Here is a 22,070-nt window from a genome sequence, read left to right on the forward strand (position 1 = left end):
TTTGAATTCACCATTTTCTCTGTAATACTTTCTCTTGGCTCTCTGACTGGCTAGGTCGCTATCATACAGATAAATGTCATATCCTCAGAAAAGCCTCCCCTACTCGTCCCTACCTTCTTAAGATGGTATCTCATCCTCATTTCTTTTGTAGCCATTAACCTTCTTGTCATGATCTTTGCTTTTCAGGACTGCTCTGTTCTCTTTCCACCCCCTCCAGCAAAAATGTTCCTTGAAGAAAGTGGGCTTGTCTGTTTTATGCCTAGATGAGTGACTGGTACACACTAGGCCCTCAATCAATATTTGCTAAACGCACAGATTAACCAAGGCATATGGTCTTGAAATCTGAAAGCATGTTCAGTTACCTGTGGGGCAGCAACAGAAGGCAGAAGTGTGAGTACAATCAGAATTGATGCCAGAGGCAAGTCAGAAGAAATAGGAAATGACCATACAGATTAATGCCTTTGCCCAATTCATTTGACAAGTGGTGTGTACATTAGAAGGTGGGCGATTGTGGGGTGTTGTGAGAACCCATGGAGAGATAACAGGTCTGAATGGCTTTGATGAAATAGAGAATAAAGAAACAGTTTTCAGTATTTATGATCTCCAAGATTAGAGCAGTTAGTGAAACTGGAAGTGACCAAGAAAAGGAGGCAGAATGACAGCCAGGGCATGGTGGGTGCTGGAGACGGAGAGATGGGGGATGTTTTACTGACAGCCACATGTGTAAAGGCTGTGAGGGAGATAGAGTGCTGTCATGGTCGGGGCAACTCTGATGATTTGGTGAAGGAGAGGGCTTGCTGCCAGGCAGTTTTTAGTCAAACATTTCTGCAAGAATTCTCAAGGTATTCTGAATACCTTCCCATTTTTTTCTTTGCCTTCTTTCAAACACTGACTCCAAATATCCACATTTTGATTTCTAAATATTGGCTGATACTTACTTCTCCCCACTCAACATTTCTGGGTGGCAAAGGGTAGTGGGCAGTGATGTCATAAGCTATTTCTTCCATAAACCATTTGAAACTTTTGCAGTTGTGATCTTCTCGAAATTTCTTCAGCTCAGATATATCTCCATAGGGCAGTGCCTTTGACTCAGGACGGCTAGCATAGAAATATTCTTTATATTCATCCCACCAGACTTCTACAACTCTAACGTAATTCTGGGGAAAGAAAAATTATAGTCATTAAGTGATGCAGAAATAATTATAATGGCATAAACAGTCTACTTTAGATGTCCAGAATACAAAGAAAATATAGGGAACTGTAGACAAGGTTATTGAGTAACTTAAATGCTGATTTCTGTACCTCCCATATCTGGTTGTAAGACTTGTTCCAAGAGTCTTCTGTCTCAGTGTTGTATAAACTGCTCCCCAATTGTCCCCTGGTATGCCAATAAAGCAGCTTACAGCTAATCACTAAGCAGGGGAGAGAAGAAGGCTGGACTTCCTGCTAGCCAGGGGGGAAGTTAGATGAGGAAGTCAGGGATTCAGCCAGGGAACTGAGCCAAGGGTGGATGACCAGAAGAGACGGCGTGAGAAAGAGCTGGAGTGGAAAAGCTACAAAGTGCAAGTATCTCTGGGATGCATGCTGGGAGGAAACCAGATTAGCTTAGAGGGTTAAGAATAGAGTAATAACTGCTCAGTTCTTATGTTGTGAAGCTTATTATTAAAAAATATAAAAGAGTCTCAATTATTTGTGTAATAGCTGGGTTAAGAGAGAAACTGAGAAGCAGACACAGTTTTATAAAGTTAACTAACAGTGAACTCAACCAGTCAGTACTTGGCATTTAATTAATCAATGAAAATAAGAGAGCTAATAATATTAATATGTCATTTTCCAAGTATAAAAATTTCAGGTATGTATATTCAGTTAAAAAGTAATGTACAAGGGGACTGGAATGCCACAAGGAGAGCAACAGAAGCAAAAAATCTGGGCCCAGGAGTCTTCTGAGACTGATAACTCCAACCAATAACCATTCATGGAGATAACCTAGAACCCCTGCACAGATGTAGCCCATGGCAGCTCAGTATCCAAGTGGGTTCCCTAGTAAGGGGAACTGGGGCTGTCTGTTTGATCACCTCCCCCCAGGGGGACATCCTTATCAGGCCACAGAAGAAGATGATGCAGCCAGTCCTGATGAGACCTGATAGGCTAAGGTCAGAGGGAAGGGGAGGAGGACCTTCCCTATCAGTGGACTGGGGAAGGGGCATAGGAGGAGAAGAGGGAGGGAGGGTGGGATTAGGGGGGGCTGAGGGAAAGGGTACAATTGGGATACAAAGTGAATAAATTGTAATAAATAATAATAATAATAATAAACAATGTACGTAAAATCAGCCAACCCTGAGCTGGAAGGTCATAATGATAAGACAAATGATAAAATATAACGCATTCTATTCTGGTAACAGATGAAAAAAGTAAGCCCAGACTGGGTTTCTGAGAGCCTGGCTGGACAGTGGTGTTCCTTCTCCTCCTGCTCCTTTCTATTAGAACTATAATATTGACATATATATATTATTATAAAATATATTGACATATATAGGGAAAACTCTCACTTTCAAAACCATCATTACAAATAATTGCTCTGCAGGTAACTTATTCTTTTCACGACTATAATAGAATCACTTTACTATTACCCCAAATTAACTGTACATCTTCCATAGGTGGGTTTCATGGAGGAAAAGCAGCTACTGACACTGTCATAACTAACAAAAACTGAACTTGCAGAGTTTGACGAAATTATTGGCTACTTGCATGAATATGAGACTGGACTGGTATTTACTCTTTCCACTGACCTTGCATCTTTGACATCACACACCAGCATTTTCTTTATAGAGAGGTATGTGTGAGAAGCTGGGGGGATGGTTCAGTGAATAAAGCGCTTGCCACTCCAGCATGAGGATCAGAGTTTGGATCTCTAGAACCCACACAAATGGCACACTGGAGTGGTTGCTTATCTGTAATTCTAGCACTTGGAAGGAAGGCAAGAGAGAGATCCCTGGGGGGAGTTGGGTAGTTAGACTAGCTTTACAGGCAACTTTTAGGTTCAACTGAGAGACCCTGCCTCAGTGAATACGGTGGAAAGCAATGGCAGAAGACTGCTAATGTTAGCCTTGGGCCAACATGTGCCCTCATCCATGTGAACATGCATGCACACATATACACATACCATACACAGGCACATGGAATAATACAAAGAATTTGAAGTAAGCATTTCCACTTTCATGGACCAATGAGTATCTAGTAAATTCGTCAGGTCTGTTCTCGCAGTGATGGCTGTGGCCAGGTGCCAGAGGGCTGGATTTGGCTTGCTGACCACAGTTACTGTCTTCTGTTTTACATCAAGAGTAGGGATAACTACTGTTCACATTAAATTTTCTTTTTGGGCTAAAGAAGGGTTTAGTGGAAATAGGTAACAAATAAACGCAGAAAAGCCTTTAGAAACAAACTTAACAATGGAAATGAAAGATCTGCATACTGAATAATAAAAAAAGAAACGTGGAAACATCCCATTTCATGGACGGGAAGAACTGATATTGGAAATTCCTCAAGAATACTAGTTTTTTGGGGTAGCATCACACTCCCCAAAGTGATCTACAAAACACCAATTACAGTTTTTATAAACACAGAAAAATCACAGGCTGGTGAGATGGCTCAGTGGGGAAAGACTCTTTTCTCCATGCGTGATGGCCCAAGTTTGGTCTTTGGAGCCAACTTGGTGGAGTCCACATAATGCAGAGAGAGACTTGAGTCTCACAAGCTGACCTCTGACCTCCACATAGGCACCATAAGGCCCCTGTGCCCCCTACCTCCACTAAGATAAATAAATACATGTGGAAGATAGAGAAATAGAAAAATCAAACTTAAAATCCACATGGTAGCAAAAAAGAGCCTGAATACTCAAGTAATATTGAACAAAATAATAAATCCAGGGGCATTACACTCCCTAATTTCAAAATCTGTCACAAAGAATGGTCCCAGCAATAAAAATAGATACCGAGAGCCCAGACACACCTGACTGATTTTCCTATAAGGTGCCAAGAGCACATAACAGGAAAAAGACAGTCTCCTTCAATAACGGGTTGAGAACACTGACTATCCACCCTCAAATTAAAATCAATCTTCTTCTCAAGAACATATGAAAACCAAGCCAGAAGAGATTAAAGACTTGAGTGTGAGACCCCGAACAAAAACTCTTAGAAGGATGGTGTAACAAAAGTTTTATGACATTAGTTTGTGCAAAGATATCTTTGCATAGGTGAGCAAGGCAAAAATACACAAATGAGATCACAGCAAACTAAAAGCCGTGGTGCTGTGAAAAAGAGTTGGGTGAAGAGGCACACCTTTTGGAGAGAATGTATATGTGATACACACACCTGGCAGGAAGTTAATATCCACAACGTAGGAAAAGTTCGAAACAACTCATAGTAGGGTACAGGTAAGCTGATTTTTTCTAAATGGGCAAATCACCTGACGAACATGTGGCTGAAAGGCACATGATTAGATGCTCTCCATCACTAACCACCTCAGGGAAAGCAAGTTAAAACCAAAAGGCAGCATCAAGTCACGTCTGCTAGAGCAGCTATTACCAAAGAGACCAAAGGTAAGTGCCTGTGAGGATACAGGTAAGAGTGGAATCCTTCCAAACAGCAGGAATATAAGTTATCACAACCATATGGAGAACAGTATGGGAGTTCCCCCATTAAAATTACAAGAGAAAGACTCTATGGTCCAGCAACCCCAGTGTGGAATATTCCTTAAGGATGTGGACTTGATGTACCAGTGAGATGCCTGCACTTCTCTGCAGAATTTTCAAGCATTATTCATAATGACCAATATTTGGAATTAACCTAAGTGTCTGCCAACTGATGAATGGATAAAGAAAATGTGATATGCACAATGGAATGCCCGGTCTTAAAAAGGGGGGAAGGGGCTGGAGACATGGCTCAGAGGTTAAGAGCACTGTCTGCTCTTCCAGAGGTCCTGAGTTCAATTCCCAGCAACCACAAGGTGGCTCACAATCATCTATAATGAGATCTGGTGCCCTCTTCTGGTGTGCAGATGTACATGCAGACAGAACATTGTATACATAATAAATAAATAAATCTTAAAAAAAGAGGAGCGCATGTGCTACCTCACAGGTGGATGTCAGAGAAATCTGTGTATAGTGACATGCTGGCTACCAGAGTTTGGGGAACAAGAAAGCTAAGTAGATGTTAGCACTGGTTAGCATGTTATGTAGTATATACACAGAACAGGTTTTAACCATTCCCCAGTGTGTGAATATCAAATACTGTTATACAGTATAAATACAGTATAAATACATTCACTCCTTGTCATAGCATAAATGAAAAGCAACAGGGCTAAAATGAATAATATTAAAGAATAGTAAGATATTGCATCAGTAAGTCTAGCCTTGGCTTACGAGAAAGAGCTGCATGACTGCTTAGGGCTTTTTCCCGGTCAGTGAGCTGAGAGTGAAGTGAAGCGGTACATACATTTCAGTTCTCTTTCCTTCTCTCCTTTTAACAACAACGAAGCCTCACCTTAAGAGTTGGAGAAGACCCAACATACAGGGGTGGAGGATTTCCTTGCCAGCCCTCAAGACGGTAGATGTGTCCAACACGGGAACAAGGGACAAATAATAATTTGCCACCGCACTGCCAGATCTAACAAGGAAAAACAAATATTGTAAAAGTGATCAGAAATGCAAAAAAAAAAAAAAATAGAATATTTCTTATGTAAATTTTAAATTAGACATAATGTCCGCACTGAATTCTAAACTAACCCAATTCTAAAATAATTAATTATGTTAGAAACACATGTAAGAACAAGAAAGGCAGTGGCAATGTATATGTTACTTGTAGACCCAGGAGCCCTTTCTCTATATAACCTCAATATAATATAAATTATTAATCCTAACAATACCTGTTGCTTCTGATGTTAACTGATTTCCTACCTCGGCAATTACTGTACTAACCTCCTAACTGGCTTCACCTTGAACTCCTTTCTACTTAACTCTATCCTTATTTATAGCAAGAGATTACTGTAGCTTTGGGTCATGTTATTGCCTGGCTTAGTGTTTGGTTGCTGCCTTCTGCTTATCAAACTAGGGCTGGGGAATCTCTGAACTCAGCATGTAAGACTCTTTAGTAGGGTCCACTTTAAGTGCCTTTCTTAATCATGATTCTTGATTCCATCAAACGGCTCCTGCACTTGCTAATACGGTCTTCACACTCTCGTCCTTGCCTCTGCCCTTATTTTATGTACTTAAGGAGACCTGCTCTCCATTTATCTCTGCTTACTGAAGTCATGAATCTTATTTCTCCCTCAAATTCTGCCTCCATCATGGTGGCATTTTCTTCAACACATCAAGCGAATGTTTTTGCCTTTTTATAAATTTACTACATTAGAAGTTTACAAATATTTCGAGTCTTTAAGTTCTTTGACAGCAAGGGTTAGCTGTCCCTAGTCTAACCCTCATAATACTAAAACAGAGGATATTTAAGACAAGAAGCAATGAACATCTGATAGCTCTTCCCTCCCCGCATCTCTGAAAATGGGGCAGGACTGAGGCAGAGTCAGACCAAGCAGGACGGCAGCTCCAATGACACCTGGAGGATGCCAGTCACTATGCGTCTGCTTTGATCACCATGTCTGAAGGTGATCAAAGAGGTCGAAGATCCCCATGTCAGTACAGAGTTAACATGCAGCCCCTTCAAAGGGCCACTATAACCAAGGCTCCAATGCACAGAAAGCCTGGGTGCAGGATAGAGGCCATTTCCGTTTCTGAAGCTTGTTGGCCACATTTCTAAGTTGAGCTCTACAGACAAGTAATCATTTTACTTTATTTATCCTAAGAGCAATGCTTTATTGAGACATTTCTAGTAATTTAGAGAAACATTACATCCATATTTTTTTTCTTAAAAAGCAAAAACCAACCAAAGAACCAAACAATCAAAAAAAACCCTAGCTGTGATGAAGGCGCACAGCTTTTTTGTTTGTTTGTTTGTTTTATTTTGTTTTTTGAGACAGGGTTTCTCTGTGTAGCCCTGGCTGTCCTGGACTCACTTTGTAGACCAGGCTGGCCTCGAACTCACAGAGATCAACCTCGAGTGCTAAGATTAAAGGTGTGTGCACCATGCCCTGTTGAAGGTTGGGGGCAGGCTTAAGGGGATCCGATCCTTGTTTTGAGGACAGCCTGATCTACAAAGAAAGTTTCAGGACATCAAGGGCTACACAGAGAAACCCTGTCTTGAAAATCAAACAAGCAAGCACGCAAACAAACAACCCTTAGCTTTAATTGAAAGTCCTATAACTTGGGTAACTAGTTAGTACTAGAGGTAGGGTGTGGACGCACAAGCCTTTAGTTCCATCAACCAGGAGGCAAAGGCAGGTGGATCTTGGTTAGATCTTAAGGACAGCTTGGTCTATATAGTGAGTTCCAGTACAGCCAGAACTGCACAGAGGGACACAGACACAACTCACCCCCCAAAGGAACAAACAACACCCAAACTACTTAGAAAACAGCATTTGTTAGAGTGAAATGTTACCTTGTATGATATTTCAAAGTTTTCACCACCCCAGATTTGGAGACCAGGATCATAGAGACCCAGTTCGAAGAAGAACTCTCTTTCAATGGCAAATAATCCACCAGCCATAGCTGGAGACCTAAGGAAAAGACACTGCATGCAATAAATATTAAAAACAAAGCCCTGGCATCCCTTTACCAACTGACAGACAGCCTTTGGGAATACAGCGTAAGAATGCACAGAAGAGACAAGACTGATGGCCAAACACTAAGAAACTGTAAATCCTTCATAAAAGAATGCTCAAATCTCTGAATTTACCAAAACTTCTTAAACAATTCTTTAGACTACTCTGCTGTTTTGCCACTAGAGGGTGCCTTGGTTCTTTTTTTGATTTAAGCAATTTCTTTGTAATTAAGATAGAAATTTCTCTTTCCCTCCTGAAGCACAGACCCATCCATCGGACAGTGTTGACTTCTTCTTTTGTGATTTGAGTCATTCTGGGATGAATGAAACTATACACCATGGAAGTAGACTCTCATTGTTTAAGTCTCAAGGCCTTGTCAAATAATGGTGTAAATCACCACAGAACAGCCCGGTTCATTCAGAGTTTGCAAATGGGGCATAGGAATGACCTAAGGAACAGGACTTGTGGCATGGACTTCTGCTGTAGCAAGAGTTCAGAGGGCAAACAGTGGCCCGTGGTCTTCCCTGAACAGATCTTAAGTTCGGAACATTTTGGGAGAAAGAAAAAAGCATTCTATCACTTTTTAGAGTCAAGTCATTCCCATTATTGAATATCCTGGTAGCAGAATAATTTCACCGCATTCTGGGCTTTCCTTCTTACCATTAAGCAATAATTAACATGTCTTAAACTTTGGGCAATTGGACTGTTAGAATTCCTTACTCATCATTCATGTTAATGTCAGTCTATCACTGAGTCCTACTGACTCTACCCTGGAAAGGTGTGCGGGGTGTGTGTGTGCTATACATTCCATGAGAACATATTTAATTATTGATATTTTTAAAAGGTCGTGTGCCCCTAAAATAGTGGCTGGTGCTAAGTAAAGTGTCAACAAATGTATGTTGAACAGATAATGAGTGGGGTTAATATTTTTAATACTGACAGAAAATCCCACCAAAAAACAGTTGTTCTCTTATGCTTTTCTCCTTCAAAATACACTGCCTAAATCACTAAGCTTGTACATTTTGGTTAGCTTTCATGTCCTATTTATTTAGCTGCCATTTAACATAATTTCATTAGGATTGTGCCCTTTTGCTCTTCAAAATATATTCATATCTCAGCACATACTTGAAGGTGCAGCTTTAACACGCTCACTAGTAAGCTAATTAAAGAGATCCTCCTTACATTTTCCTAGTTTACTTTAAAAATATGCCTTTTTATGGAACTGCTGGACAAACCAAGGTAGGCAGTGAACCGTTTATCTTTTTTCTCCTAGGTGACTTGTGAGTTTAGACAGGCCAGCAACGGATTCTTAGATTATTCTGAACCTTAAAAGTTTTCAGTAAGAATTTGGAAGACATCCGGTACAGAAGTCCTATAATTTCCTCATGTTTGCCATTCAGTGTCCTGATCACAACATGCCCAAATTCACAACACGAAAGCACTTCTGCAAACGAGCTCTGACAATATAAGCAGCGTGACAGGAGAAAGAGAAGAAAAGCAGAACCACAGTATGGGAACACACAAATAAATAAAAACAAAAACATTATGGGCACGGTTATACTAACATTTCATTTGGGGGTCATTTTTTGAAAGTCTGTAAAATGTTCCAATTAAAAGACCAAAAGAAGATAGTAACATCAGTCGTTCTGTTTGAAGAGCCACAAGAAGGGACAAAAGCCGACTTGGGGATTGAGCTTTTAACCAAGCATTCTTTTGAGAACCAAACAACAAAGGATTCTACACATCGTCTAAAGTCATGGATTCGTATTCATCACATTGAACTGATACACAATTAGTATCAGAGCTTTAGCATATAAAAGAAAAGGGAGAACCCCAAAATCTCTTGCTGGTGTTATTCACTGTTCAACACTTCACCCACACTTAAAAGTGCAAATTGCAAGTCTTGAGTTGTCAGCACTTTATGCATTTTGAATTTATAGAATATACTCTGCCGTTTGGTCTCCTAGGACAGCAGGAAAGAGCTATTTCCTCCTTTCCTATTTATGCTTCAAGTTAATAATGCCTTTCACATTACTTCTTCCCCAATGAAAGAGTATAATTCACATTAGTGGAGCTTGCATTTAGGGAGAAAGCTGTTACAGGAGCCAATGTGAATTCGTCAAAGCTCTGAAGCTGCAAGGAGCAAAGCTCTGTCAGATTTGAGACGGCAGCTCCAGCTCTTACAGCGAGTTTTCAACGTGGCGAGAGGTTAATAGGTTAGCAGCAACCAGAGAAAAGGGAGGTAGGTAAGTGATTTAGTGATTACCGATACGGTTCAGTTTTTGTCTTTCTCAGTCTCTTCTCGCGAGGGGTCAGAGGCACCCGTTTCCAGAGCATACTCCAATCCCATGCTCCTCGGGCATACCCATCTTCATCACCACCCCCTTGGGGGACAATTTCATATGTGTTGCCATTTATGACATCTATAATCGGCACAGTGCAAATGGTTCTGTGTTGTGTTGATGATGCAGCAAGATCAAATGGAAACGTATGTATGGACCCACATATTTAAACGAGTTCATAGGGAAGGAAAAAAAAGGACTTAGGTAAACATTCAACACACACACAAAATAAAGTAATAATCTTTACCGATAAGGTTCAGTTTTATGTTTTCTTTTGGCCTTTTCCTTGTGGCTTAGTGGAATACGTTTCCATAGCAAACTCCAGTCCCAGGCCCCTCTGGCAAAACCATCTTCATCCCCACCTTGCTGTGGCTCAATGGAATAATCATTCCCGTCTATGTAATCTATTAGAGGCACAGTACATGTAGCTCTGAAACATTTACAGAAAATGAAAACGCATTTAAGAACCCCAAACTGACTAGTTCCGCATGCCTAACTACATTGGCTCCCTTTGTACTTGGTTCCATTTTGCATTAGGAAACCCATGATCTAATGTGGGCATAGAGTAAAATAAGGTCTCCTGAAAGCCAAGGCCAGCATCAGCATAATGACAGGACGGAAGGGAGTTTATCCTAGCTGTCCAAACACCTGGGGCAAAGAGCCATGCCACTGAGCTTATCAGATATTTCCTCCTTCTTTCTTTGGCAATGCTGGAAGCTAGCTCATAGTAATTCTGTTGTGTTAATAAGATTATTCTGCCTGTTGCTTTCCCTCTGTGTCCCCCATTAAAAAATGACTTCAAGTTTTTGTGTATGCACGACTGACAGCACACTGGAAACAGCTCCTTTCAACTCTGTTGCCTTCTGATCCTTTGGAAGTAGTTATTATGAAGAGTCTTTCTTTATTTTACTTAATTTTCTTCCCTCCTCCCTTAAATAAAACTAAAACCTCAGGTTCTGCATTTTATTTCATTTAAAAAAAATAAGCAAGAACGATGCTTCAGTCAGTATCTGTTGAGGAACTTAAGGAATGAACTAAGAATTTGGAGGATAAAAGAAAAAACTTTTTCCTTGCATTTGGGTTTTGTCAGATGACCACTTGGATACTGAGTTGATGAATAACCAATTGGATGCTGAGTTGCCGTTACAATGCTGTTGATTCTTGCTCATCATATCAGAAAGGATTGAGAATGGGTTTCCAAAACTGGAGATCACAGAAAAACAAAACAAAACAGAACTCTATGGGACTTAGAGCTTTGATACGAGAGAAGTGGATTCTAGAAGAGAGCTTACTTCCCTTCTGAACATAAACTCAGGGAGGGCCACTGCGTGACACATGATTCTCACCGGAACCTCTGGAAACCACGTTCTTGCTATCGGGGAGACTTCCACGTTGCCCTGGAGATAGTGACCTGGCGATCTGGTTAAGTATCTTTCCTCTCGCTGTGTGCTTTTCACAACTTAAAATAAATGTTGAAATGTAAAGAAGCCCAGAGACCTGTCTGACAGGTCATTAAGTATCAGACTCGTGGTAAATTAGTTTCTTCAAGCCCTAGTACTGTCTTTGTGAAGTGTGGCTAACCATGTCTACCTGGCAGGCAGCTGTGGGGATTAAGCCAGACAGCATGCACTCAGGGTTCATGATGGGCCTTCCTTCACCCTTCATCTGGAGAGACAGTCTCCCAAGTTCTTCCCCTGACCCATGCCGTTTGCAACAAGAATATGCTGCATTTGCCTAGATTCTGAAATAGAATTCTGAACAGGAAGCAACAAAAGCTTTTGCAACTAGGGACTGATGCTGCCTTCTGGTGTTTTAGACATTTCTGTCAATTTAATGGTTATCACTGCTTTCCATGGCACACTTGTCTATTTCTAAACTTTTAAGTTTTCAGAGGAACCCAAACACTTGACCCAAGTGACAGTTGGCCCTTACCATCTAAAGTAATCATTTAAAAGGTCAGGAGAAACACAAAGGCTCATTTCAAGGAATGCTTCCTTAAGTCTTCAGAGCATTTATCCAGCTTAGAGGGAACAATTGCTATTACTCCGTGACAAAGGCTCAACAGAATACTAAGACAGTTCTGCAAGGGGCTCCAAATACAGGCTGGCTACGTTTGAATCAGTCCAAAGCATCCACCTGGCTCCACCCATGAGACAAACAGCTCAAGGAAAACACTTCTCACACAACATCTGGCAAACTAGGTGGAGTGGGGGTCACAGAGGAGAAGAGTGTTTGTCCTTCTAGGACAAGGTTTACTTTTCAACTAGGAAAGAAAAAAAAGCAAGGTGATGTTACCTGTCCTTAGATATGGGAGCTACAAGTGGAGCATACCAGTTAACTGCCACCTCACAGTGGGCATCAAGGTATATCAAAACCTTAAAAAAAAGAGGCAGGGTGAAAGAATACTCCTCACATACGGTACATCATATATCACACACAATTTAAAATTAGATGCTAATGTAAATTAGCATTTTAATCAATTTTGCCATATAACTTATCTGCTCAAACCAACATTCTCATTTCATTAAAAAAAAAAAAAAAAACCAAAAAAAAAACAAAGGATAATACAAAATATATCTGATCTTTTAGTCACCAAAAAGGAAGTGCTGACACCCACAGCACACACTTTCCTACCTGTCCGAGTTTAGCCTTCTGTGCACCGATGCTTCGAGCCTGGATTAAACCCTCTCTCCTCTCATTTCGAAAAACTTTCACAAGGCCATTCCACAGCTTTATGTAGTCATCCAGTTTTTCTTTTAAGTGTTCTGTGAATTAAAAAAAAAAAAAAAAAAAAAAACTAACATTATAGACTTTTACAGAGAAACATTTCCCCTCCCTCTCAAGAAACAAGTCCGCGGTGGTGCTGGCTTGTAATCCCAGCACTCAGGGAGGCAGAGGCAGGCAAGTCACTGTGAGTTTGAGGCCAGCTAAGGCTACACAGAGAACCCTGTCTCGAGCCCCCCAAGACAGACAAACAGACGAAGACTGAATATAGATGTGCTGTGCAGTCATTAATTGTACATGGGTTAGACCAACTGTAAATCAAGTAAGATGGAGGCTAAGGGCTGGAGGTGAAGTTTAGTGGTAGACCAAGTACAAAGCATTTCTGATACCTTGGGTTTGGTCCTTTGCCATCACACCAAAGAAAGATGGAAGACATGTTAAATTTTAAGCTTAACAAATCTACAAAAGATTGGGTAGCATAAAAAATATCAAGCATTTCTGTGAACATAAAGTGAGTATTAAAACTTAAAAATGTCAGATTTAAAAATATTTTGCAGTTGAAAGAAGTTCAGGATTTTTTAAGATACACAATCTACTGATAATGTCCTGCAACTCTCCTGGGGTCTGCACAGGGCATAGGCTGCTTAAGTTTGTTTTTGGGCTTCTTTCTCCTACCACAAAAGGTATGGAAAATTACAGTCTTGCTGTGATGAAGTCTAGCCAACAGGTCGGCCTCTAACCATCAAAAGACCAATCTTTTTTTTTTTTGTCTGCAGCTTAGCATTACAAGTGTGTGTATAATTAAGGTATAATTATTATAATTACATATACATGTATGTTTGTAATTCAGTATTGGGAATTCTATGTTATGAAAACCAGGAACAATTGGCAAAGTTCACACCTTGGCTTCCTATTGTAAAATAACAGCTTTTGTTTATCACTGTGAACCCAGGAAATTGGCTCACCAGTTAGAACAAGCTCCTGGAACCTGCTGTGATGCTTCCTGAGGACACAGAAATTGTCCTAAAACTGTTTAAGATTTGGCTCACCAGTACAAAAACTCCCTTTTTTTTTTTTTTTTTTGCTATATCTAGATTTGAGCTGGTGGCAGGATAGAATGTTATATAGCCAAGGCCGGCCTCAAATTCACTATGTAGCTGAGGCTGGACCAGAACTCTTAAAAAATTGTTTTAAAATTACAGTGTATGGTGTTTACCCTGTATGTATGTCTGTGTATCACTGTGTGCCTGGTTCATGGGTGCTGGGACTCAAACTATGGTCCTCTAGGAGAGCAGCCAGTGCTCCCAGGCTTAGATTTTTGACCTGTCTGTCCCCGCCTCCTAAGCACTAGTGTTATAGGTATGAATAACAGCACCAGGCAGTTTATTACCAACAAGATACCTACTTATATGTGTTTTCAGAATTAAGATCTCTCTCTCTCTCTCTCTCACACACACACATACACACACACACTCACACACACACACTTTGGTACTAACTTTTTTTTCCAATTTATTTGCCTTTAGCCTACTGGTGTTTTGCCTGCACGTGTGTCTGTGTGAAGGGCTGAGATGCTGGAGTTCCAGACAGCTGTGGGCTGCTATGTGGGTGCTGAAAAGTGAACCCAGGTCCTTTAGGAAAGTAGCCAGTGCTCTTATCTGCTCAGCCATCTCGCCAGCCCCTTGGTACCAACTTTTTTTTTTATTTTTAATTGCACTTTATTTACTTTGTATCCCCCCTCTAGTTCCCTCCCTCCTCCCCTCCCAATCCCTCCCTTCCTCCCCCTTCTTCACAAATGCCCTTCCCCAAGTCCACTGATAGGGGAGGTCTTTTTCTTCCTTCTGATCCTAGTCTGTTAGGTCTCATCAGGAGTGGTTGCATTATCTTCTTCTGTGGCCTGGTAAGCCTGCTCCCCCCTCAGGGGGAGGTGATCAAAGAGCAGGCCAATCAGTTTATGTCAGAAGCAGTCCCTCTTCCCATTACTTATGGAACCCACTTGGACACTGAACTGCCATGGGCTACATCTGTGCAGGGGTTCTAGGTTATCTCCATGCATGGTACTTGGTTGGAGTATGAGTCTCAGGAAAGACCTCTGTGTTCAAATTTTTTGGTTCTGTTACTCTCCTTGTGGACCTCCTATCCTCTCCAGATCTTACTATTTCCCTCTTCTTTCATAAGATTCCCTGCATTCTGCCCAGGTACCAACTTTTAATAAGCCTTACAAATAGAATTCTCATGTTTAATTATATTTTCTTGCTAAGAATTTTAGTGGTTTTCCCTTTCAAAATTAGTTGTTTTTTCCTTTTAATTTTTTAAAAATTAAATTTATTTATTTATTTATTTATTTATTCATTTTACATCCTTGAACACAGCCTCCTCCCTCCTCTCCTCCTGGTCCCACCCTCCCAGCCTCTTCCCTTTTTCCTGTTCCTCTTCTCAGAAAAAGGGAGCCTCCCAACCCACCCCTGCACATCCAGCCTAATGAGGACTAAGCTTATTCTCTTCCACTGAGGCCAGACAAGGCAGCCCAGCTGGGGAAAGTAATCCAGAAGCAGGCAACAGAGTCCATGTCAAAGACAGCTCCTGCTCCACTTGCGAGGGAACATACATGAAGACCAACCTGCCCATCAGTTATATACGTGTTGGGGGCCTATAAGGATATGCGGGTGACTCTAGCTGAAACTACTGGCAATGGAGACTGAAGTAGCCACATTCTAGCCAGGCAGGACTTCCAGTGGAGGGAGAGGGACACCAACCCACCCATAAAACCTTCAACCCCAAATTTACCCTGCCTAGAAGATGTGGAGGGATCTAAAGATGGAGCAGAGATTGAGGGAATGGCCATACAATGACTGACCTCAGTTGAGACCCACCCCATGGGAAAGTGCCAACCCCTGACACTATTAATGACACTCTGCTATGCTTGCACACAGGGGCCTAGCAGAGCTGTCCTCTGAGAGGCTCCACCTAGCAGCTGATGGTCCCCTTCTGAGACCCACAGTGAAGCATTATTAGGCTGAGCTCAAGGAGTCTTGTGGAAGATTGGGAGTAAGGACAGAAGGACCCAGAAGGGACAAGAACTCTACAAAGAGACCAGCAGAGTTAACTAACCTAGGCCTTTGGGGTCTTACAGAGACTGAAGAGCATGCATGGTCTCTCTTTTGAATAGAAGTCCTCTCCTTTTCTTTCAAAGCTTTTTACAGTCCTATGTCACTATTCTCAAAAGTCTTTCTACATTCCATGAGGTCTGTCTTTGAGACATGTTACTTCAACACAAACTAATGTACACAAGTGAGTGACCTACTTTTCAAATTTAGACTCTTGGCTTTTCTGTGACCTCACACTGTAGTAGACTGTATTTAGGCCTCAAAATACCCACTGCCACTTTAATATTGCCTTCCTACAACCCATGTTTGTCAGGCTGTGCTTGGAGCTGTCAGTGGCCCAGGCTCATGTAGAAAGGCTGTGGGCCATTTGTAAGAAGCATCAAGCACTCATTTGTGTTCTTTGGTCCCCTCTTTTCTCCATCTCTGTGTAGGAAGTACACAGCTGAGGCTGCTGTAGGTCTATCAGCAGTTAGCAGAGATGGCCTTGACTGAGATCCAGTGGGACTGTGAAAACCCCGACTTCTGCAGACCCTAAGGTAGGACTGAGAAAGCTGGCTGCTGCAGACCCAAAGGTAGGACCCTCGGTTGCTGCAGATCCTAAGGTAGGACTGAGAAAATCCTGGCTGCTGCAAACCACTAAGCATATGGGGCTGATCCACCTGCAGCTACTTTGGCCTCAGCTGAAGACACCCATGGGCAGGGAGGAGCCTGCTCTATTTAAAGGCCCCAAATCTTGCTAAGAGGGAATGCTGTCATTTCCAGAAGCCTAAAGGTTATGAAGACTAGGTAGATCCCTTAAGAAGTTCTATGTTATATTTTTGTCTCTAAAATTTTTTAATAACTTAATCTATTAAGGCAAAGTACCAAATTTTTATTTGAGCCTTATTAACCAAATACTACAATTTTCCTGAAGCAACAGATTTGAATGTTTTTTTGAAATCAGAAACACTAATTACAGAGCTTCTGGGCTTGTGTTCCAGGGGAATCTAAAAGTTTCTGCCTACTGTGTGGTAAGCAGATCCTGCCTGAGTTTGAGACTTGGAACTGTAGAGAGCTGTGACACGAAGCAACGACAGTTATAGGGAAGTCAGGTGCACAAACAGCTCAAGCCTCAAGTTCTGTTCCTTTTTTGGGCCAAAAAGCTATTTTAGAATGGTAAAGTACCTATTCTTTTTATAATGCTGATTTTTAAGTATTAATAATAAAGTTCTGATAATCAGTAAGTATCACTCTAAGGCATATTTTCTTCTCTCTTTTTTAAAAAGCAAATTTATCTATTACTTTCTGTGTATGAGAGTTTGCTTGCCTGCATGTAAGTGCACCACATGTGTACTGTGTCCCTGGAGGCCTGGGGAGGGTGTGGGATCAGCTGGAGCTGGAATTGCAGATGGTGGTGAGCTATCATACAGGTGCTGGGAACCAAACCCTGGTCCCCTGAAAGAGCAGCCAGAACTCAACCACAGAGCCACCTCTTCAGCTCCCTAACATTTATATTCAAATGCTTGCCTTCCAGGAAAAAAAAAGATATATATATATATATATATATATATATATATATGAAAAAATATTTTTGATAAAAGCTTTTGTCACAGAAAACTGTAACCAAGATAAAACATCCAAGTTAAATATATTTAATTTAGCTAAAAAATTAAAGCTATACATCTAGAGTAATTAAAAATAATTAGTTGAAAAAAGTTATCAGCTGCAAAAACTGAGGGGGAGGAGCTGAGTCATAACTTTGTATTTTTTTAGTGTAAGCATATGTGCACAGATCAGGATTCTAGACATGTCCTTGCAGAAGCAGCAAAAGTTTATCCAGGCTTGGAGAGTTCTCAACTGAGTTTTGCAGGAGGGAAGCTGTATAAAGCTGTTCTGAAAGGTATTTTCATGATACTCATGTTCTACCTTCAACCCGACCGTCAGATCTGGTGGTCATGCCTTATACAGAAAAACTTGTTTGCCAAAGTGTAAACACCCTGTTGTTACTGAGTAGCTGAACACTCAGTCAGTTCAGAAACTTCAATTGTTTTATGACAAGTAAAATAAACAATAACTAAATATGCAGATTTGCATTAAAATAGCAACATCCCATTTTCATTTGCATGTTGACGTAAATGCAAAAATGTTATTTCCACGTTTATATAACGAAGAATATATATTTAACTTAAAACAATGTATTGAAAAATTATTCAAAATGAGTTTTAAAGGTCACTTTTCTAGAAAATCACCACTTGATCAGTCTCCTGCCAAGTTGAACCAACATGACCCAACAGTTGCCTAAATACTGTAATGGTCTCCTTTAAAAGAATGAAGAAGGAGCCTGGTGCCAGCCTGTGGTTACAACGCCTGGGTGGTGGAGGCGGGTGGTTAGGGATACAGCTTTCCCAAGTTACACAAAGAGTTCAAGGTGAGCCTGGGGTATCGGTCTTTCCACATGCGGCTCTCTCCCTCCCTCTCAACACACACAAATACACACAAACTCATGACTTATTCTTATTTACTATTTTAAATCACGTACAGAATAAAAGAGCTGCAGAAGATGTTCTGTATTTAAAAAGTAGCCCAGTACAGGGTCTTTTCTGAGACTGACATTCAACCAAGGACCATGTATGGATATAACCTAGAACCTCCACTCAGATGTAGCCTGTGGTAGCTCAGTAACCAATTGGTTTCCCATAGTAAGGGGAACAAGGACTATTTCTAACAGGAACTCAATGGCAGGCTCTTTGACCCCCCCCCCCAGGGGAGGAGCAGTCCTGCTAGGCCACAGAGGAGGACTTTGCAGCCAGTCCTGAAGATACCTGATAAAACAGGATCAGATGAATGGGGAGGAGGTCCCCCCCTATCAGTGGACTTGGAAAGGGGCACGGTGGAGATGAGGGAGGGAGGGTGGGAATGGGAGGGAATGAGGGAGTGGGATACAGCTGGGATACAGAGTTAATAAAATGTAACTGATAAGGAAAAAAAAATAGCCCAGTATAGCCAATATGATGGTGAATATGATAAGTTGGCAGGATCTGGCCTCTGCATGCAGGAGGCACCATCCCACATACTTACATCCTTGACTGGAGAAAAGGATAAGATTTGCTGAGCAACAGCGTTTATCTCCCTCTTTTTTCTCACCGTGGACTAAATGAACCCTCACGCTGTGAGCCAAAATAACCTCCGTCTTTCTTACGTTCCTTTGTTGGGTACTTTGTCACAGCGACAAGAAAAGTGACTACTACACTCACATTTTCAGGCCAAATTCAGTATTTGCATCATTGTTTGAGTGCAGAATAAAGGCTGTGAGTTAGGTACGTGGATTTCAGCTTAAAAACTATCCCTGAGTCGGGCTTCATAGCTCATGCCTTTAATCCTGACACCTCAGGGAGGCAAAGGCAGGCTGATCTCTGTGAGTTTGAGGCCAGCCTGGTCCATAAAGCTGTAGCCAATGCTACACAGAGAAACCATGTCTCAAAACAAAAAACAAAAAAACCCAAGAAGAGAAAACAAAACAAAAGCAAATGATGGTGGGAGCTTCAGGTGGTGTTGCAAAATATACATGGCTTTGTTTTTCAGTCTTTCAGTAAGTTATTTCTATAACTCAACTCATGTGACCTCCAAGCCCCACAGAACTGGTACAGCACCAGACAATGCTAGAAGAAAGTCTTGAAACCATTGATTTGGATCTAGCAGTTAATTACTACGTCTGTGATTGTTAGTAGGTCACATGGGATCTCTGAGTTTCCTGGATACATAATTATAGTATTGTAGAGGTTACTGATAGGATAAGACAGAATGATTCATATGCAGTGCTTGGCACATGACAATAGTAATATATCAGTAGATAACCTTCATTTTTAAAACTGAATTATTTTGATATCACATTTGAATAATTACTTATGATTGACTGATTTACTAGCCAAAACTTTATGGCCAAGATGCCAAGTCTACAGCCATTACCTTTATTGCTGAAATCATCAATTAACACAATTTCCGCTAAATACTTCCTTGGTGTTCTTTTGATGACACTATGGACTGTCCTCATGAGAGTTGACCATCCTTCATTATGGAAGACAATGATGACGCTGGAAGTGAGCAGGTTTTCATCATAATGCCAATACTTGCATCTGAAAAGAAAATTTCAGCACACGTACTTAGAGGGAATCTGTAATGCTTGGCGTCAAAGTCTCTGTGCTTGTATTTTCTAATTAGATTAAATATTATTGACTTATTTAGGGAAACAGTATGAAGCTTTTGGATCTTAGCAGAAACACAAGATCAAAGGGAGACGCTGGTGTTTAAAGTTACTCTTAGATAAAGCTCCTTGGTATCAGCACATTGTGTGATAAAAGAAATAGCTTGCGAGTCAATGCTGAGGATGCCAAAGATACCATTACAGCTGTCAGCTTGTTGTCTTCTGCGACACAGATATTACTTCATTTTCCCTTTTGAAGCTTGAGTTTTCAGTGCAAGAGATTAATTCTGTTGTCTAATACGACAGTAAAAAATATTTAGATAAAAATCAAACAGGCTAACCAGGGACACATGGAAGTCTACGAAAAACTTACTAGCGGATGAGTATAGTTCTAAAATTGTCTGGACCTACTCGATTGACTAAAGAAGGATCTTTTGTTACTCTACAAAAAATATATTTGAAACAAGAATAGCAGGAATAAAGCTGTTGGGAGGCGTTTCCTAACAGGAGGACTCTTAGAACAGTGTCTTATGGAAGACTGGATGAGCACATCTGAAAGGGGTCAGCCGAAGTTGGGAGGCGCTGCACACCCTTTCAGGGTGACACATTCAGAATACAGAAGTAGGAAAGTTTCCATCTTGGGCCTGTGCCTGTGAGACAGACAGGAGGGTAAAGTCACTTGCTGAGCAAACAAGATTAAATCCCTGGGACCCAGGTAGAAGGGGAGCGGAGTACATGAACATGCACACTTAGCTTTACACCACTTCTTGTATAAGACTCTACAGTATGGGCTATTCCATAACTGACTTAACCATTTCCTCACTGATGGGCATGTTCTATGTCCTTATACAGGAATCCATCCTCTCAGATGCTCAAGACCATAACCTGTTAAGGACAGAGCTTTATTAGTTTCATTTAGCACCATGCTCCAAGCAGCTGACAGAGAGTAGCTGCTCCATGATTGGGAATGACCATTTTGAAAGCCACTTGACGTGTTTTCTTCTCTTAGTGTGTTCACCCATACAATCCTATTCTGAGATGCCCTTGAGAATCAGTAAGTCCTGATGGTCCACACTCTGTGAAAGAAGAGCCCTTCCCTTTTGAGGGGGAAAAAAGGGAGTAGAAGAGCTTCTAGTATGAAAAAAGTAGAAAAAACAAGAGGGCAAAAATAACAAAAACAGATGAAGAGCCAAGGATGGTGGCTCAGACTTGTAATCTGCTCCAAATAAGTAATCTACCCCAGAGGCGGAAGCAGGATCAAGTTTGGGGCTCCTTCAGTGACATAGTGAGTTCTAGGCCAGCCTGAGCTACAGAGTGAGATATCTTGTCTCAAACCAAACCAAAGTAGTAACAAAAGTGGCAGACGAAGGAATGGGCTTGCGCCACCTCCAATTTGTTCCAAGCTTGAAGAGACTGCTCAATTCCCATTGTGTCTGCAATGCAGAACTGAAATGCATTTAGTCAAAGCTACCGTCTCCCTCTTACCTCTCCCTTGCAGTTTCTCTTTGCTCTAGAACAAGCCCTGGTCAGAAGTTTCCACATAATTTCAACAGGAAACAGAAAGTGTAGCTGAGAGTTCACAGCTTGCTTTTTGCTGGGTGTCAGAGTGATAGGAGGTAAGGGGGCATACAGAGCTCTATGGCACAGAAGCTTTAAGCCATGGTTTGGCTCCAGGTGATGAGTAGGGCTCAGAAAATTCAGTGAGGACCAAGGTGTAGATGAGTCATCAGGGTAAGGATGACAAGGAAGAAGCCACAAGTCACAAGGGCTGCAAGAATCAGAACAAGAAACAGAAGTCACTGTAGCACTGATGCTCTGTAGTGAGAATACGTCCTCAAAGCTTAAGTGTTCCAAGTCTGATCCCTAAACGCAAAGAGCGTTGAGAGGTGAGACATTGAGGGCAAGAAGATGTATTCATTCCGTTATCATCACAAGTGGGTCTTTCAAAACCATGAGATCAGCATCTTCTTTTGCTTCCTCTCACTCATTTGCACAGGAATGATTCTG

The 22,070-nt window shown here is 41.2% G+C and overlaps 1 protein-coding gene across 2 annotated transcripts in view; it reads right to left on the reverse strand.

The window, feature by feature from the left end:
- Galnt7 (polypeptide N-acetylgalactosaminyltransferase 7) overlaps nt 1-22,070 on the reverse strand; it is a 135,569-nt gene that overhangs the window by 8,837 nt on the left and 104,662 nt on the right. Inside the window, exons 3-9 of one of the 2 annotated variants that reach the window (XM_021648080.2) lie at nt 19,829-19,995; nt 12,687-12,817; nt 12,348-12,427; nt 10,300-10,482; nt 7,548-7,665; nt 5,541-5,663; nt 939-1,157 (exon numbers count right to left, since the gene is read on the reverse strand). In XM_021648080.2, the coding sequence (XP_021503755.1) occupies nt 939-1,157; nt 5,541-5,663; nt 7,548-7,665; nt 10,300-10,482; nt 12,348-12,427; nt 12,687-12,817; nt 19,829-19,995 (1,021 nt within the window). Of the gene's footprint in view, nt 1-938; nt 1,158-5,540; nt 5,664-7,547; nt 7,666-9,976; nt 10,160-10,299; nt 10,483-12,347; nt 12,428-12,686; nt 12,818-19,828; nt 19,996-22,070 lie in introns of both variants that reach the window. The other variant, XM_021648078.2, reaches the window with a different exon arrangement.

This window comes from Meriones unguiculatus, chromosome 4 (genome assembly GCF_030254825.1).
Source record: "Meriones unguiculatus strain TT.TT164.6M chromosome 4, Bangor_MerUng_6.1, whole genome shotgun sequence".
NCBI classification, from domain to species: Eukaryota; Metazoa; Chordata; class Mammalia; order Rodentia; family Muridae; genus Meriones; species Meriones unguiculatus.